The sequence below is a fragment of the Triturus cristatus genome, chromosome 3_1, assembly GCF_964204655.1.
Source record: "Triturus cristatus chromosome 3_1, aTriCri1.1, whole genome shotgun sequence".
Classification (NCBI taxonomy): domain Eukaryota; kingdom Metazoa; phylum Chordata; class Amphibia; order Caudata; family Salamandridae; genus Triturus; species Triturus cristatus.
This window is the reverse complement of record NC_140583.1, coordinates 867,441,102-867,461,269: the sequence shown is the minus strand read 5'-3', so window position 1 is coordinate 867,461,269 and position 20,168 is coordinate 867,441,102. Positions and strand designations below refer to the sequence as shown.

Sequence of the window (20,168 nt, the reverse complement as noted above, 5' to 3'; positions counted from 1 at the left end):
AGATCCGGTGAAATAATACAAGGGGTTTTTCATGCATTTAAAAAGGATGAGGGGGGCCTAAACCCAAGGCTGAGAAAGAGGGAGGTTACTCTTCCCAAAATACAAGTCCTGCTTCTGGGAGGCTCATGAGACAACAATAGTTCATTTTTCCTTACTGGAGGGGAATCGTAAGGATGAATAAAATACTGAGCACTCGTGCAATTTATTTGTCCTGATGAAGACACTCCAATAACGAAAGCAGTTGAAACACCGTTGATTTCATAAGCAATCAGACCTGTAGTAAAGAGCTTTTTTCTAGCACATGACAACATTTAAATGAACTCTAAGTATTTCAGAATTAGGAACACAAATGAAGCACATTTTTTGTTATTTCTGAAGCGTGTTGGAAACAAATACCTTAATATGATCAGAACAAATCATTACACTAGGTGATGCCATTTCCACACATTTTCGACTGTGCACTGTATAGTTTTATTAGTAAAACTGTATGTCAGTCCAAATGTAATAGTCATTTCAATTGAAAATGTGTTGTCCGTAATGGCAGTGCTACCACACCATGAATACTCCACTCTATGCCACTCAACTCTGCACTACACCGCTCCACGCCACTGCGCTCTGCACCACTCCAAGCTACTGCACTCTGCGCCTCTCTACTCTACCCTGTATCAATCTACTCTATGCCAATGCACTCCTCGCCACTCTACTCTACACCGCTGCACTCTACACCACTCCAGTCTATGCCACACAAATCTACTCTAAACAACTCCACTCTACGTCACTCTGCAATACTGCACTCTACGCCAGTGCACTTTCCTCAGTAATGCTCAAATCTATCCCCCTGCACTCCATGCCAATCCACTGTATGCCACTCTAATCTACTCTACATCACTTTACTCTACGCCATTACATTCTATGCCACTCTAAGCAACTGCACTCTACCCGGCACCACTTCACTCTGCTCTGAAACAACCTACTCCACAACACTGCACCCTGCGCCACTCTACTCTTAACCACTGCAGTCTACATAACTGCACTGTCACTGCACTCTACTCTGCATCACTGCACTCTCCGCCACTGCTCTCTTCGCCACTCTGCTCCACTCTACACCACTTTACTCTACTTTGCAACACTGCACTCTCCGCCATTGAACTCTACGCCACACTACTCTATCCCAGTGCACTCTAAGGCACTATACTCTACTCTGCACCACTGCACTCCATGCCACTCTACTCTACTCTTCACTTTACGCCACTGCAATCTATGCCACTCGACTTTGTACCACTGCCTTCTGCATCACTCAAACCTACGCTACTCTACGCCACTACACTCTGCTCTATTATGCGCCACTCTACTATACACTACTCTAATCTACGCTGCTGCCTTCTACGACGCCACATTGTACGCCGCTGAATTCAATGCCACTGCACTGTACGCCACTATACTCTGCAACACTACACCAATACGCTCTACACCATCATACTGTACTTTATGCCACTCCAGTGTATGGCAGTCTACACTACTCCACACTATGCTACTCCAATACACAACACCCTCTGCCACTCCACTCTACTCCGCTCTTCTCCATTCCATTCCATTCCATTCCATTCCATTCCATTCCACGCCACTCTCCTCTGCGCTACTAACTTTTACCCATGCTTAACAGCAGCCACGCTGGTGCATAACATGGCTAATATACATTGGTAAAGCCAATAGCTTTTGCATAGGAGAGACCTTTTGGCTTTGCCAATGTTAGTTTTCAGTAGCTGCTACAGTAAAACGTAGCTTATATATTTATTCCTGGGTTATTTTTTTAATTTATATAGCTAAATGTAGTTATTGTATTTTTCATTCATTTGTGGTATAATATGACAAGCCTCTTTGAAAAAGAAATCGGTATGTTAAGATAATGACTACAAATAGACAAACATTGAATCCTCCAGTGAGATTGTGTCAACATTAGCTGTAAGAGATGCATCGCAGAAAGTAGAACATGGACACATATCAACTCAGCTTGAAAACGATTTCAGAACACATTACTTATACATTCGTACTCAGACTGGGCTCTGTGATGATTAGAATTATGTTTACGGAAAGGTTACTATATTTGGTTACCATATTTCACTTTGCTCTTCACATTTTAACGACAAGTCAAATGACAAACTAGGAGAGACAATAAAATACTTGAAAAAGCAAACAGAGGAAGAGTCCCAGATGACTGACAGCACCAGTGCTTAACCTGCAACAAATAAGTGCAGGGGGCCAAAGTGCAGTTTCCGAGTCAGAAGGCTTCCTTGTCCTGAATTCACAGCATGCCTTTTTTCGACCACCCTACACTTTCTCTGTCTCACTCTTTTAGGTTTTTTTATTCTCACGTTCTCTTTGTCCCACTTTCCTATTTGTCTCTTCCTCCTTGCTGATGCTAGCGAATTAAATGAGGCAGCAAGGGGGGCTTTTGAGTTCACTGGTCAGTCCCTGACTGAGCAGTGACTGGCCCCTGAACACAAACGTCACCGGACCTCCGCCAGCTCACCGATAGATTAGCTGCCTCACACTAATGATAGTTGTGTTGGTGTGTGTAAGCAGGGGTGAGAAGGTGAAGGGACGGCAAGGAATGGGGTGTTAAAAACATTGACCACGGTATGATAATGGAGGATTAAAGACACTTACCAGCAAATCAGACAGAAACTAGTATGCAGGGACACAGACAAGGCTGGAGCAAGATGACAGGGGTGCTGCTATTGGCATTACCTTAATGCACACAGCTCCATGCGCCCCTCAGAATATGGGTGCCCTGGGCCTGGGCCCAGCTTGCTTCGTCCCGGGGCCGATTTCGGCCCTTTGGCCTATTCTTTTTGCAATGGGGAGGGGGGCTGAGGGTTCTGCTCCCCGGGCTGATTACGTCCCCGGGAACCCCATCCCCTGGGGCCCAGCCATTATACTGGGGGGAAGGTGACAATGTGGGCCCCCCTCCCTGAGCTGATTTTGGCCCTGGGGACCCCATCGCCTGAGCTTTTTGCAATGGGGAGGGGGGCACTATCACGACCCCGGGGACCCCATCCCCTGCGGCCTGGCCATTATACTAAGGGGAAAGCCGCGTGCCCCCCTTTCCCGGGCCGATTTTACACCCGGGGACCCCATCCCCTGCAGCCCGGCAGTGATTACCTGGGTGCCCCCAAGGCACCCAGTCTCCACTGGGATTGCAGGAGGAACCTGAAGGCCCCTGCCGGCTCCCTGCCCCCTAAGGGAGCCAGCATTGCTTTCGCACACAGGGAGCTGCTAAACATGCAACACCCTGTGTGCGAATGCAATTCATCTGGTGCCCTGCTCGCTTGACAGCGGGCCGGGAATCAATCGAATGCTCCACTTCAAGCAAGCAAGAGCAATTACACTGCTCTCGCTTGGTAGAAGCGAAGTGTTTGTTGTTGCTTGAAGAGACCTCCCGGTTTAAACAGCCCCCTGTTACCTTCAATTCCGCCCCGGGCCAGGGGGGGTCCATTTGCGCCCCACCCAATTATTGTTTCAATGTGGCCCCGGAGAGGTGGTTCACAGGGCCCCTGGGGTCCAAGAGGCCCCCCATTATTAACACATAAGTCTCAGGGTGGTACTGGTCCCCGGGGCATCCTCCAATTCCAACATACCCCAAGGACCTGGCCCACCCAGGGGTCTGTTAGTAAAGAAGGGCTTCTTTTCTTGGATGGGGGAATTTTCGGGGGGAGAATTTTCAGCAGGAATCTTTTTTATGCTTTTTTTTTTTTGCCCTGCGACCCCCCCCCTCAAAGGCCTAGGGGGTCAGGGTTTTCCAACCCTGCTCCCTTCTTTTTTCTTTGTTTTTGGGTGTGACTCGGCTAAGGCCAAGTCCAAAGATGTGGCTGCCAACACTTCCTGGCTTGAAGTGTTAGCAGCCAATCAGATTTGAGCACAGGGACAGTCGGATCCTCGGAGGATCCGCGTCCCTTTATATGCAAATTTGAATTTCTTTTAATAACTCTACAACTACTGAATGTATTTACACCAAATCGGAAAAAAGCACTTCTCTGGACCGACAGCTGCCAAATTTTGTGTAATCCCGTTCAGCAGTTCAGGCTGTAGCTGTGTCTAAAGTCCCTATGGGAAATTGCATGGGGAAAACACGTTTTGGGCCCCCCCTTTTTGTCGCCACCCCGCTAGACAGCTCACCCTGAAACTTAAGACAGCAGCTAAAGTGAGCGTTAAACTAGTTTTGAAAACTTTAAGATTCATCAAACGGCGCCAAAGTTATTGGCAAAACAAAAAAAGCTTTTCCTATGGAAACTAGATCCTAACTATAACTGCATATTGGCAACCGCCAGTAGGTAATATGTATATATATAGAAATTCATGAAGCGTGAGGAATTGAAGCACGTTAATATGTTTTTGCGCAAGTTGTCAATTTAAGGAGTGTGTCCCTACCTCCACAATAAGCTTGTTAGGATTGTAACAATTATATATAGCGCCAATGAGTGTGGTGTAAGTAGTGTGCTGTTGTGTACATTAAAGTGGGAAAGGGGAGGTGACACAAATACATCATGAGAGGGGGCGCGATGTGTTCTTCTACACTGTGTCATCTGCAGTTTCTGGGCGCTAGTTTCCAGGCCTGGGAGTAAGGTGGGCCCTGTGGCACTGGGTCGGCGCTGCAGGCTGGCCAAGTAAAGCCTCCCCGCCCCACTCTCGGGAATGAGCCGTGGGAGAAGAGGAGGCACGTTAATCCCTTCAAAGAAACCGATCTGATGCAAGGCCCACCGCCCTGGCAAGGCAAATCTGTGAGAGGACAGCGATTGTCCCTGCAGGAAAAGCCAGATAAATATCTCAGTGTGCAGGCATTTAAAAAGAGCCGCGGAGGCCTTGTGAACAACCGTTGAACCCAGGCAGGCCTCCTGTGATCCTGTTACTGGCAGGCAATGCGAGCTGGAGCCAACGAAAGACCCGGAAACAGGCACCGCTACCAGTACCAGCCTCCTGCCCGTGCGTCCCAGAGGAACAGGAGCAGTGTCTACAGCAGAATATTGATTGATAGGCATTTAATAAAATAGGCATTTGCATTAACACGCACTGCTTCGTGCATTATTCACATCAGAAGACAAATCCAGTAAACACAAAAAAAGCATTACTCCATCTAGGCATCTAAAAATGAAAGAAAATCATACTGGTGCCGATTCATTGAAGCTTTTGTTAGAACAGGAAGTAGTACTACAAGAGTACTCTATAAAGTGCTCTTACCAGTCCTTTCTATTTTTATTAATTGTATTGAATATTCACTAAATAATTGTAGACGTTTGGGGTCAATTCACAAAGGGATGTAAGAGAATGTAAAAGAATACTTCAGGAGTACTACTTTATGTACTCAAAAATGCTTACGTGTGTAGATATTTATTGGTTATTCAAGGCATTTTCAAAGCAAAATTTGAGCCATCCTGATGTTTAAACTGAACGAACCAAAACATGAACTCCACAATTTGCTTTCCAATAAATACCTGTTATTTTTATCATTGCAGACAATTCGGTTGATTGAGTCGAGGCGTGTACCATCGTCCGGAGAATACATCACGTTGTTTTCACTCTGCCAACACACTTCAGATGCCTCTCCAAACACTTTGTCACCAAATATTTAAAACACAGCCGTCTATCCACATTTCTTCAACTATCTTGTCTATTCAAGAGATATTACTCTCAGGCTTTTATTCGCCCTATTTCGAAACTGTAGTATTATTCCCTGTACTAAAACAAGTGTTGGCAAAGCCAACAGGTCTGTCTTAGCAATCCTATGCAATGAGTATTTATTCTTTTATCTCAAGCATACACCACAAAAACAGTTATAACTATCTCTAGAACAGACTTAAAACATTTTTTAAAAAAACAATCCAATTATCTGCCTGGATTCCCAAGTACTAAATTGTCTTCTTACTCAAAAGCACAGGAATGTGCGTCTACAGCCAATATACTGCGTCTCTTTCCATCAATAACTTTTATTATCCATTTTTCTCACAATAAACTCACTGAAATACTAGGTACATCTCTGACTTCATAACCTCTTTCCACCACTACCCGCTCCCTGCATCACCACAGTTACCACCATCTCTCCGCCACCTCCAATGCAGCTGATCTCTATTACTGACAGCTAGCTTCAGTTGGGGTAGTATCAGTGTTTCACTCTTCTGGATCTCCTCTTAACCTGCATGCAGATTCTTCTCTGTGCCTATCTCCTCCAGACTGCACTCACCATGCAACCAGGCAATAGTCTCAATCATCTGTATTAGCTCCTTCCACTTTTCAGTGCATATTCTCGCTTAGTGACACAATTTCTTCGTTTTACTTTTCACTCCTTGCCAGCAATACCTCCATCACAGATGAACCTTTGTGCACTGGCTGACCCTCTGTCATCTGGTGCTGGATGACGGTATATGCATGAACACTTGTACAACAAAATTCAATGCACCCCTTCCTCGACTGCACCTAGAACCTATTAAAGTTCAGAAACACAACAAACATGGATCGCGAAACAGACTACACCTAAACTGCCCTCACACTATCCCCAAAAATGTGTAACTTGTCAATCCCACCTCCAACTTCCTTTTCCGAAACCAGGCGGGTTGGCTCACTTAGAATAACACACTCATCTATAAGTTCCTCATTCAAGTGTTCCAATTTGCCCTTGACACACCACCCCACTCCCTTCCTTACTCAGATCATTTTGCTCTATACCCTAGCCAACCTCCACCACACGGAGACACATAATTGACCACCCTTTATTCCTCCTTTATCCAAGATGGCCTTCACTCCTGCTGCGTTTTCATGAAAATATCCGCCTCCTTAAGACCTGATACCACCCTGGATACCTGTAAATCGACCCTCTACAATCTGAAGATCACATCTATCACAACTGCCCTTACTGCGACCATCATGTGGTCAGTGTTCATCACAGTCACTCTCACAACTGCTGCATAACTCATGTCACTCTCCACCTGCTGGTTTTCGAGAGTGCTAGTGACCCCATCTTCTCAGGGTAACCTCTAACTTACAATGATTCTCACCTAAAATAACATAAGCATCAGATTAGGATAATATGAGAAACATGACAAAACTATATTTATGACTGGAGATGGATGCAGATTCATGCTTCCACAACCTGTGCATGTGTCACAAAAACTTTTACTCAAAAGTGGAGGAGTAAAATAGGTTTAATCCGTTGTGGAAAAAGACAAAAATAATAATGTGAGAAGGTTTTACATAAGCCCTGATTACAAGTGGGTCGGAGTTTTCTGACACCTGCACAAAACTCAGTTTGGACAGAAAGGACAGGAGATGGGGCAAACACTGCACAAAAAAACAAAAAAAGCACCATACAGACGGAACAGACACAGATAATCCAAAGGGCAGACATTGACAACACAGTCATAAATCTATCAAACATGGAGTTAAACCAAAAAGAGAAAGAAATTCTATCGCTTGGACTAACCTACTGCACAGATACTAACTTTGACTATACCCAGACTCGAATAGACATGTACCAGTTTGTACGCAAGTTGAAATTACAAAAATATTTTTTCAACATGACTAAAAATGTGACAGCGCTCGAAACAGAAAACATACAACCAGGAGCGCTCAGTGTGGCAGATATGAATCTACTAAAAGATCTCACAACCCTGGAGCATGAGATATTACTGAGGCAAATATCCCCAATGGATGCGGCTGATAGATCAGACCTAGACATTTATCAATCTGTGCGCACACCATTTAGACTGAAGTCAGTTTTTATTCCCCTGCTGCAAAAAGATGGTTTGGATATGTTCTCTGACAATGTTATTAAGGACCTAAAAAATCTGTCATTAATAAGTTCTAAGGAATTCATCAAAGACAATTGCAACAAAAGAATGGAGTACAATAAACTGATCAACAAGATTCAAACTAGACCAGACACTGTGGTTAGATGGTCCGATAAGGGCGGAAACTTAGTCCTATGGCCATTGGAAATGTACAACCAGGAAACAAACAAACAATTGCAAGTACGGGATTGCTACAACCGCGTGAGCCCTAACAGCATAATAGGCATTAAGGAGAAATACCACAAAGTACTATACCAATGGAGAGGTACTGGCCTCATATCCAAACCAGAACTGGATTTTCTCAAGAATGACTACCCGATTACTCCACAGCTCTACCTTATACCTAAAATCCACAAAGATACAGAACAGCACCCCGGCAGACCATCATCCCCGCCATTGGGGGCCTCTTTGAAAACACCAGTAGATTCATTGACTACTTTCTCCAACCTTATGTGCGGGAACTACCAGCCTTCATTAAGGATACTGGGGACTTCCTTACAAAAGTGTATGATTACAACTGGAATGCTAATTTTGTTTTCATTACATTGGATGTACATACCCTGTACCATAGCATTAGACACATAGACGGTCTCAGAGCTCTTGGAACACGTTTTAGGAAAAAGACCCATTAATCTACACCAACACACTATGATGCTACTGCAGATGGCAGAATGGTGCCTTGATAACAACATCTTCATCTTTGACAGATTACATTACAAGCAGGTACAGGGAACCGCCATGGGTACTTACTTCGTCCCCAGCTATGCGAATTTGCATATGGGCTGGTGGGAGGAGCAAGTACTCATGACCGCTCAATACAGGGCCATGACAGAAAATGTAGTTATCTACACCAGATACATAGATGACATCTTTTTACTGTGGCAGGGTACAGAAGAAAGTGCAAAACAATTTGCTACAGAAATCAACAACAACAACCTGAAATTAGAATTCACGTGCACTACAAGCAAATTATCTATCAAATTCCTAGATCTCGAACTATATGTCGAGAACGATAAGATCCAAACCAGGACATATAGAAAGCCCACGTCAGGGAACGCTATATTGCATGCCAAAAGCTTTCATCCCACTAAACTCAAGGAAAGCATACCCTACGCTGAGTGCCTCAGAATGACAGGTAATTGCAGCACACCAGAGGGACTTAGCAATCCAAAGATAGTCTCTTTATGGGGCTCAGGCATAGAGGCTATGGTAACAAGACGCTTGCCAATGCAGAGCAGAAATGCGCAACTACCAATAGGAGGGCTCTCCTATTCTCATCCAAAAATACTCCATCAAATACTGACAAAGAACCCTCAGGGAACACCCCTAGACTATTCACGGGGTACAATACATACCATTCCAACCTGCGCAAAATACTCAACAAACATTGGCATTTAGTGAGCCGTGACCCCATCCTGGGTCTGACGTGCAGTAAAACACCGCAAATAACATTCAGAAAGGCAAAATCCATGCGAGGCAAACTAGTGGTAAAAGCCCCATCCACCAACAAAGGAGCGACTTGGCTCAAGCCCCTAAGTGGTTTCCATAGGTGCTCAAAGTGCAAGGCATGTAAACACGGTCTCAACACTACTACCGTCCTCCTACCACTAAGACACACCATTTGTAATCAGAGGACACTACTCCTGCAAGACAGACTTTGCAGTCTACGTACTCCAATGCACGTGTGGCAAGCGTTACGTAGGCAGCACAATACACCCATTTCACGTAAGGATACTGCAACACCTCAGAGCCATCATCCATGATGACCCGACATATCCCATAGCTAGGCACATTAACACAACCCATGCTGGAAAAGCACAAGACCTTTCCTTCTATGTAATCGACAGCATCCCCAAAATCATCAGGGGTGGCAATAGACAATTATCACTGAGAAGGCTTGAATCTAAATATACAATCCTGCTTGATTCCAAAATCCCGAATGGGATGAATGCCGACGAGGCCTTGAATGTACATCTCTAATATCCTAGTCGCTTGTCCCGCACCCTAAACCCTGTCCGTAACGTCAGGTCCTCACTACTTGATAGTTTTATAAGTTTCAGTTGACACATTTTCAACCTTTGGTTTTTTTACACACAACCCGCAACGCAGAACCGAGTCTGTCCTAGTCTAAATCAGACACCCAACGCATAGCCATAGGTAAAATACTTTACACCTCAGCCCACTTGGGCAGCACTCTTTGTGACTCTCCTTGAATGACACCGACAAACCCTTAAATTCATACATCCCACCTAAATACAACGTACTTCAGTGCACCTGCATTTAACAATTTTATAACACAGGTTATTATGTGTATGATGTATCAACTTTAACTGAGGACTTCCCTGAGCACAATGTAACACATCTGGTACTCCTAAATACAGAGGGTTCAGACAGGAGAGTAACTCATAACAATATAATGCAACTATGAGCGTATACCTGTTTGTGATTTCACTTCAGTACTCGAGACAGTAAACCAAATTGGTGTAGGTTCCCCCACTGTTCTGGGTTGGTAAACACTGTCACAGTTTAACCCCTTGTGCGCTCATGACGGAACCACGCCGTCATGAGCCACGGGCGGCGTGTGCTCATGACGGCGTGGTTCCGTCATGCTGCGGCCGTTGGCGGCCGCTCCTCCCACGCGGCACTAATTCCCCGCCTGTGCGGGCGAAATAGACAGTGGGCGGAGTCGTGACGGAACCACGCCGTCATGAGCACAGCTCACCCGTGACTCATGACGGCGTGGTTCTGTCATGAGCATGGCGGCGCCGTGCTCACCCCTCACCCCCCCAGCGCTGCGGCGGAATTCGCGCCGCAGCGAAGGGGTTAAAAATGTATACATTCAGTTATATATTGTGAGGTAAATTTCGATTAAATACATAAGCAGTACGTGAGGTTTTCGTAGATACAGTGGCATAATAATTGAACATTTTTTAACAATTATGACTAAGCACACAAACACACAGCACTTGATTTAATTTTCAGCACCCTCACCGTTTTTTTGCACCATCATGCTCATGCATTAATCTCTTCTATGTTTGTTGCCTTCACACGGTTGCTGTGACAACCAACCAGTGTATACCCGTCAATCCTGAAATGTATATATGCGATGACATTTGAGGAACCAGATGTAGTGAACAAGGCAGTCTGCCGCCGAAACGCGTCTGGATCATTTTGGAATAAATCTATCTTGCTTTGGTAACTAATCCACGGAGTCAGCGCCTTCTTTATCTGCAAGTTTGGACTGGTTTTGATATATATATATATATATAATATTTTTTTATCATGGTCAGGGTCGGACAAGTCTACAGGGCAATCAGGCAGTGCCCGAAGGGCTGATCTGACAGATGAGTGGGTTTTTAGGTTTCGCCTGCACAGCACTTGTGCTGTGCTTGAGAAATCTATTGTTTTCAATACAAACTTAAAAGGGACTTACATCCTGCCTCCTCTCTTTCCTGCCTTCTCATTGGTTCCTGTGTGTACCACTTACGGGTCCTCCATTTCTATTGGCTGTAGCATATTCTCCTGCATTTACCAATGTTTGTTCCTCATCTGCTTCTCTTATCAGTTTCCAACCACCGAAATATTGTTAACATCCGCTTTGCTGAAACTATATATTTTCATAAAATGTTGCCTTTTATTCTTGCAGCATATTAATATAACAATTTATCACCCGGAGAGATTAAGTGATTTGCATAGAATCACAAAATATTACTAGGCACCACCAAGACTCGAACTAGGATCCCCAGCTCTCGAGTCAGCAGTTCTGCCTGCTGCGCCACATCCTCTCCACTCCTGTGTTATGTGTCAGGGAGCTCTTTCCTTCTGCTGGACAATGATTGATAAAAACAGCTCTTTATTCATTACATAGGCGAAATCAATACATTACCAGTATGTTGTGGAAGTAACCCACTTTCTCTAGGTGCTGCATTTAACTGCCAGGTGTTGCAACCAACAAATCCCACATGCTAATTTAACCACGCTATAAAATAGGCGTGTGCATCCAACATATGCTCCAAGGTTCTTTGGACCTTTTAAAAGACAAACTATACAAAGACAGCACCGAAACATTCAAGGGTGTCTCCAAACGGTCTTGGTTGAACAAAGTTCTAGAGGTGCGATCAGTATGCGCATGGCGATTACTTCAATAGCTTCATTATCAATATTTCAGTGTTGGTCTGAGGATTCTTGAGACTTCTGTAATCACAGATTTGGTGCACAATAATCAGTATATGAAGATTAAAGCTCTATAGCATTAACAGGAAAAAAGGCTTCGTACTATCCGATGCTGTTGTATTATTATATACAGGGCTTTAAGTGGGATGAAAAAAAGTAGGTGATCCCTAAAGGGGCGTGGCCTGCCTATTTATAGGCGCACCTTAAACATGTTAAATCAATTTCTGTTATTCCCATAGTGTGCCACCTGACTGCTATTTTGGTGCCTCTCAGCTTTTGCTATTGCATCCAGGTATTATAACAAAGCTACTGCCATACACCTAAATGTAGCCTGGGTTATTTGCTTTGTCAATGGTTGGTTGTGCGCGCTCAGGAAAGGAGCCAAGGACTGGATGATCATGTTTCCTAAATACCTTTTCGAGCCCCTGGCAGGCACTGCGAGAAATTCGCACTGCCTTCAGCCTGACTACCAGAGTTCTCTAGAATGGCCGTTATAAACATCTGGAGGCGACTAAGTATGAACCACACAAGAACATGCTGAACGAAAAGAAAACATACAAAACAGGACATCCTAGGAATAGCTAATACTTTAATGGCGCGCAAGATTGAATAAAACAAGTTGAAATTGAAATAGGAACTAAATCTCATGACATGGATTATACCTTGAACATTTCTTATATTAATTGCTCCGAAATCGTCAATAGTTTTTCCAAACAAAGTTAAAGACATGACTATACAGCCCGATATGGACCCATTTCAATGTCCGTTCTAAAATAGTACAGGGTCTGAGACCTAGGGAGGTGGGCACTTAAAGCCCTGAATATATAGGCGGCAGAGCATCATTGTAACTGGTGCAGCAAGCGTTTATGTCAACAGTTAAGATACGCTGGCTGGTCGAATATTGCGTTAAGCTCTGCTGTCCTCCTTGGCAGGTGCGACGGGCCTGATCACTGTGGCTTTCCTTCCGAACCCAGGAGCGGTTTTATTACTTGCAGAAGAGTGACTGGATGCGTGCTCCCTCAGGTGCAGCCCGGATGCTGCAGGAAGACTTCTCTGGAGATAACTGCCACACGTTGTCACTTTGGGCTTTGCTGCAAAGCCCTCTTTAGAGCAAAAACGAGGGAGGGCGGAGAATCCAGCGTCGGGGCAACCAATAGATGGGGTCTCCAGGCTGCCATGAGCCCTTTGATCAGGGGAATCCAATTATTTGTGTATATACATTTCCCACAAAGTGATTACTTCATTAATTGTCCCGCCTCTCCCCCTCCCCGGCCGGCCCCCTGATTAGCAACTCTTCTTTCATGCAGCCCAGCAAACAGTGCGCGGTCTCAGCACTTCAGAGGGGCCGCCGCTTTGATGATTGGGCGGCGCGGACTTCAAAGGGCTTAGCGCGACTCTGACTGGCTGCGGCCCGGGGAAGCTTAGCTCCCCTCCCGGGGGTGATCCTAGGCCGGGCGGGGAGCGCCTCAGCTTCGTCAGGCAGAGTGTGAGGATCAGCCCAGCTGGTGCAGGTCTATCCCACTCAAAGCCGGGTCCGCGGCCGGCGGAGAGGATCCGCCAGTAGCAGGGGCCGCTGGCAGTGGGGAAGCTTGTCAGACGCCTCAGTCTCAGCAGGAAGAGGCCAAGTCCACCCTGAACCTCAGCAGCCCATCCATGCCTCACCTCTGCAGCCCAACCCGTCCTCAGGAGCGCTAGCAATGGCCGCGGTGGCGCTGCTGCGCGGGGACCCTCTCCACGCCTTCTTACAGGTAGGTGCGTCCCCCGCGCGCGCACTCCGCCCACCGCCAGCGGGAGCGCCCAAGGAGCCTCTGCTAGAGGGGGGTGGTGGTGGATCCTGTCCGCTTCACACTCTCTGGTCAAAGCAGCCCCGAGTCAGCACAACCCGTTCCTTCTACTGACGCTCCAACCTGCCTGTGACCCGCGCTCTCCTTGCACCCGAAACCCGCTCTTGCAGTTAAATGGCGTAACGCAAGGGAACAGCAACCCTGCAGAGATCGTGCAATGGTCCTGATCCCTTCCCGCACGGGACACGTTAAAAGTACCAGAAGTTTTACCAAGTTTGTGACGTATTAACTGGTGGACCACCCTAAGATGTTGATGTAACCTACAAAACAGTTGGAAATGTGCCCCGAACGTGGAAGTAGTCACAGAATAGCAATTGCGCGTTTCTTTTAAATCTTTGTGAATCAGCAGTGTTCTTTGCTTTCTGAAATTGAGTAGAGGTAAACTGTTGAGCTCTTCTATATGCTGTGACTATTTTCCAACCTCAGCATGCTCTGTTTCTAAGGATATGTTTTTTACTGGACGAAATTCTAGATTACCAGTTACAAATGGTTTATACTGTATCCAGTTATGGCATATGAGCACTGGAGCCAGAGGGAAACATGAGGGCGAGGGGTGAGGATGTCTTCTAATGAAATACAATGATTGTTTGAGACCTTCAGACGTAGTTACCCTTATCTAAGGATGGCACCAAGCCACTTCTTCCAATGCGTGGTGTCAAGTGCATGGAATGATGGAATGCCTATCCAGGTAGTTGGCATCATTACTACTTCTGAAGAAGCTTACTACAGTGACCTGGATCTTTGCTTTTGTTGAAATGGTTCACTCTCCTGCTCACAACATCAACAGAAAGAAATTTGGCAGAATGAAAACTATAGCTGGTGTTAGGAAGTTTAGGTTTTTAAACTAGATGCATTTAACAAAAGTATCCCCTTATATAGTTATTAGGGAGTAAACATCGCCATAGGCAGCATAGCAGTGCATTAATTTGCGTGCACAATTACGTTATGCAATAAATATAAATCAATGTCCATTAAACTCCCAAATAACCTTGCAAGATAATGCAGGAAACAAAGGGTCGACCTAAGATTAGGAAAAATTCATTGCAAATGCTAAAAGGAGACTGTACAAGAGCTGTGAAAATAATAATGTAGCAAAAGTTTAATTCATTGAAAAAGTCTTTGAGTGAGACTGCCTAGGGGTACACAGAGCGGTGTGAAGGAAAATTAATGCAAAGGCTAATGAAAGAGTGATTTGATCTTGTAAAAGATAAGTGCTGTCAGTATGCAGGGTCCAGATATGAAACACATTACTGCATTTACTAGTTCTGGACATCACTTCTAGCCTTCACTTTATTGGAGATGCAGTTCATTGCAAATATTCATCGACTTTTGCGATCCGGTTGATTGTTTTGCTGTCCCAAGTTTGTATTTGTGTTGTTAGTCTAGATTCTTGTTTTGGTTGAGGCTGTAGTCAATTTTTAGTTGCTTGCAAAAGAGTATTTTTGTACATTTGTGATTATCCGTATCTGATTCAGACTCGTTTTTGAGGTGCATATGTAACAATGCATTTGTTCTCTCCACAGGACCGCACCCCCAGCACATCCCCAGACGGGGCCCAGCACTCGCCACTTGCTCTCCTGGCAGCCGCCTGCAGCCGCATTGGGCAGACTGGGGCCATGCCTCCAGAATACTTCCAGGTCTCCTTTGACCCATCTCTGGGATCTCCATCGAGGATCTTCCACCCTTGGTCTAGCGAGATGTTGTCTCATTCTCCCGGGAGACTTCCTCCCCACAATAACCTGGGACTTGTTCCTCAGAAAGCCCAGTGTGTGGGCCATCACCAAGCTTCCTTCGGGTCTCACGAGCTTCCTTTGACACCCCCAGCAGATCCCTCCTATCCATGTGAGTTTTCTCCAGTTAAGATGCTATCTTCTGCCTTGCCAGCTTTGCCGTCAGGCTGCTCTGCCACGTATGTGCCAGCTGTATCTTATGCTGCAGCTTCTGCCATCCATAGCTATATTCCGGGACACTCAAACCTCATCCACCAGCAGCCCAGACAGCTATCTCCTCATACAGCTGATGACATGTCCTGGTGGAGCATTCAGCAAGCCAGCTCAGTGAGCCCGCATCCCTGCATGACCAACCACCACTTCCCCCTGCAGAGCAGCCTTGTCCTGGGGCCCTCAGACTTTGCACAGTACCAGACTCAGATTGCAGCCTTGCTGCACACTAAGGCTCCCATGGCCACAGCCCGGAGATGCCGGAGATGTAGGTGTCCCAACTGCCAGGCCTCCAGTGGGGTTGAGGAGCCAGGGCGGAAGAAGCAGCACATCTGTCACATCCCTGGCTGTGCTAAGGTGTACGGCAAGACCTCGCATCTTAAGGCGCACTTGCGGTGGCATTCTGGTGAGCGGCCCTTCATCTGCAACTGGCTGTTTTGTGGCAAGAGCTTCACCCGCTCTGACGAGCTTCAGAGGCACCTGAGGACTCACACTGGAGAGAAGCGCTTTGTGTGTGCGGAGTGTGGGAAAAGATTTATGAGGAGTGACCACTTGGCTAAGCATGTGAAGACCCACCAGAACAAGAAGGGGAAGAGTGCAGAGCGGGTGGTGAAGCTAGAGCCTGTGAGGGGGCACTAGGGGCTGGCCTGCACATGACTGCAACGCATCACCTCCGTCTGTAGGCAGAATCCTTTGCCGCCCAATGTCATCCAAGTGCAATGCAATGAAAGAAGCAAATTGACTTGGGAGGGCCAAAATCCAGCTCCATCCACTGCATTGTTAGAGCAGGAGGTGCACATGGGCCTCTAGGGCTGAGTACAAGCATACGTAACGGCCTCAGCTTCACCTGGCGCAATGTGAGCGGGCAGCTGAACATCGACCCCTAAGTTTGCCCTGTTACTGAATATGAGCATGAGTAGCACCCTCGGCTTCACATGGCACAATGTGAGCAGGCAGCTGCTCTTAGACCACTAGGGATGCCCAAGTCCTAACCGCACAGTCTTTTAAGACACACAGCACTAACTTCCAGTCAGAGTATAGGCCAGTGGTCTTCAAAGTGTGGGGCGCCAGCCAGACAGCTTAATACACCGCAAGCTTTGCTCCCAGGATAGCAGCTGTGCAGGCTTCCACCAAACACCCGGACAGCATCAGTGTGACTTTCACTGAAAATGGGAATATTTGGCAGAACATGTGCTCCACTGGCAGCAACAGTTCATTATACAAAACTGATGCAGTAGGCACAGCTTTTCTCACACTGAACAGGTAACAGCAATTTCAACAGAATGCTTTCCTCAAAGGCAGCACATGTATAGTGCAAGGTGAAGCAGATTGAACATCAAGACATAGCAACGTGAGAAGTGCAGATTACACACAAACACACTCACGCTACAAGACCCCCCAACATTTATTTTTACAAACAATAGGTAAAGCATTGGCAACAGTAGTATAAGCTTCACTCAAACACAGAAAACTAGTCAAAAATCTCATTTTAGGATATTCATACTTTCCTGAAATGTTGGTGCTAATATAATGTACGGAAAGGACAACTGAATGACGTTGTTGATAATATTTTTTTGTAAAATTTTCCTTTCTCATATCTTATTAGCTTCGAAAAAATCCCACATTTTTTAACACATTCAGAAAATTTAGAGGGAGGCTTGAATGAAATGATTTTGGCTCAAGGGGGACTTGATAACGAAACCTTTGAAGACCACTGGCATAATTGATAGCTCCAGTTACTGCACACACACTTCCACCGCTGGCACTACAGCCGAAATGAAGTGCTTATCCCCAGGCGAAGTTTTAGATCTATTTGTGTGACCACTAATGGCGAAAATACGTGAAATTGCATGTTTGTGACTTCAGAGACAAGACATGGATTCTTTACAAGCCGGTGTGATTACAATCAGGGACGGAGGACGTGTGCTGCCCATTCAGATGCCGTGTTGAATCGAAAGGGCTGTGTAGCCTACAACTCCTGAGGGGTTGAGTATACATCAAGAGAGGCCTGCTCCATGAAAAGCTCACTGGAAACTGCCTAAAATAACACAGGCGAAACGTTTTAACTCCTGCCAACTGAGCTGGACTCCTGCTGTGATCGTTTCCGCACAAAATTCAGTGGAAACCTTCACCCTGGCCCAATATCAGTTTCTTTAATTGCATTTTCGGATGCGCTTATCAGCTGTATCAGTTAAGCAGTTTGTGCACCCTGTATGGAAACGCCTTTTTGGACGAAGAGATTTATTCTTTATTGGTAGAATTCGTAAGGGTATGAAAATATTGTTTTACACATAGCTGTGTACTGGAGAGACAACTACAAAATGACGCGCGTCACGTTTTTAGGTAGCATTCGTGTTGTCTCTTCAATTCTTACAGAGGGTGTAGACAAACTTCCTTCCAGTCAAATATTTTCACGCCTGGTGGAAGCTTCTGTCTATCGAAAACTGTACGGTTTTTTGGACCCCACGTGCCGAATGCTACACCCACCACCATAGAACAAGCATGCATGGTGCATGTTTAACTACACGTTATTTTTGTCTGCAAGGCCATTGAGACTAGCAGAGCGGCGGTGTGAGTAGCCTTGGGGTGCATGCAGGGATCCCTTTATAACTGCCGTGAAGTTTTGTCTGTGTATATTTCATGTTGTAAACCACATCAGATCTGGGGGGATGTTTTTTTCTATTAAGGCATGTACATATAATTTGTAGATACCCTGTATGGTTTTTTTTTTAAAGACTTGTTTTCACTAGCTGCTTGTATTGAGTGTGTGCCATTTTGTTACAGTACCAAACTGATGAAAAGTAACTTTTCTGCTTGTTTGCAAATGTTTATGTGGGCAGGTGTAATCTTTGTGAGACTGGAGGGGAAGGCGTGATACCTGAGAATTCCTGATAGCATGGGAGAGTAATACCAGCCTACAATGATTGTGCATTGAGAGAACAGAAAGGTGGTGGAAGTTAGGGCCCACAGCGGGCGGGTGAGTGGGCGCTATTCTCAAAAGTAAACAACATTCTTGTTATCATTAATATATAGAACTATAAGCCATGTGTATGGAATGCGAGCAGGTTGTAGCATAGTGTATATTGCAGATCCAGACAGTCCCTCTAAATGCCCATAAGTGCTTGGGGAATGCAGTCTGCGAAATTGATACTGAAAATTTAAATTAATTCATTTGATTGCTAGTGAGCCTCTGTTTTGTGCAGCACCATACACTGCTAGGCCACTGATGAGCCATTAGGGAGCCTAGCTCTTATCCTGCCCTGCCGCATGGGCATTTATTCTACTGCTGAGACCGCCTAAGAAATCTTACACGAAGCAACTCTACGCCGCCTGTCTTTGTGCTTTTACTCTGTACTTAGATATTCATAGGAGTCTCTTAAAAAGCCTCTCTCTTGACTGCACCCTGCTCAGACATTCAGCAATGAGTCATTGACGGTTCTTTCAAGATGCACCTTTCTGGTAGCCTGCACCACGCACCACCATCTCACTGCTGAGACTTGCAGGGCTCTCATGATGTACCTCAAGCCTGAATGCACCAGCTACTCATGGCTGAGCATCCTTAGAGCGCTCACAAACCAGCTTTGTGAAGAGTTAGTGTGTGCTGAATCTCACTTCCTTCACACTCACCACATTCAGTAGCTGGCAGAAGCAAGCCCCTCTTTTTGGTAAGGTAGTTCATTGGTTACTGAGTTTCCAAAGAGACCTGATTCTTTGGCTGGGTCACAATTTCAAACCGGTATAACTCCGATTTGATTGTTTTGTGGTTAATAAAGGTCTTTTCCGGTTTTTATCGGTTGATAAAATGACTACTATAGTGTATAGCTGCATACTTATTAATTTCTTCCATGCAATCTACATTATATTTGCTGAATAGCTTATGTGCATTTCATTTGCATAACTCTAATACTTTCACGAATCAATTTATATACTGGGATACATGAAACTGCTCAAATTCATGCAATAATTGAGGTCTTCTCTTTTTGTGTAAAATATCTTTAAAAGATGACCATGAATCATTGAATTGGACAGCCAGCAGGTTACAGGTTCCTTTCCTGATGAGATAGCATACAAAGTTAATTACCGCTCCTGTTAGGTGTGTAAACTACATGTTGCAGATTTCAGTGAAAGTAAATAGCTTAGTGAGCTATTTCAAGGGCTGCACATGTTTGTGTGTTTACAATGGCATCTCAATTTCCGTTAGATTTTTGATATAGTGTGAACCTTTGAGCAGTGGAGGGTTTTATATGAAACACTTGTATGGCAGTGGGCGAATCTCAGACGTGAGCCAATGTGCAAGTGTTGTGTGTATGTTTCGTGGTTGAAATCACAATACAAAACACAAAATGTGACGTCTGGGATAGCAATGAATTATT

General features: G+C 45.3%; 1 protein-coding gene across 2 annotated transcripts; it reads left to right on the top strand.

The window, feature by feature from the left end:
- Positions 1-12,587: 12,587 nt before the first annotated feature.
- Positions 12,588-18,547, top strand: SP5 (Sp5 transcription factor). 2 transcript variants are annotated; one of them, XM_085645328.1, is made up of 2 exons: positions 12,588-13,759; positions 15,379-18,547. In XM_085645328.1, exons 1-2 carry the CDS (start codon positions 13,709-13,711, stop codon positions 16,432-16,434), a joined length of 1,107 nt encoding a protein of 368 aa, XP_085501454.1. In that variant the 5' UTR covers positions 12,588-13,708; the 3' UTR covers positions 16,435-18,547. The 2 variants fall into 2 exon arrangements, with proteins under 2 accessions (XP_085501454.1, XP_085501455.1); XM_085645329.1 differs by lacking the exon at positions 12,588-13,759 and adding an exon at positions 14,096-14,233.
- The last annotated feature ends 1,621 nt before the right edge of the window (positions 18,548-20,168 follow it).

What these genes read in the sequence shown, in the direction of transcription:
- SP5 (XM_085645328.1), top strand. Translation starts at nt 13,709, where the DNA reads ATGGCCGCGGTGGCGCTGCTGCGCGGGGACCCTCTCCACGCCTTCTTA. An exon ending in CTCTCCACGCCTTCTTACAG is followed by an intron (nt 13,760 to 15,378) that starts GTAGGTGCGTCC and finishes TTCTCTCCACAG; the next exon opens with GACCGCACCCCCAGCACATC.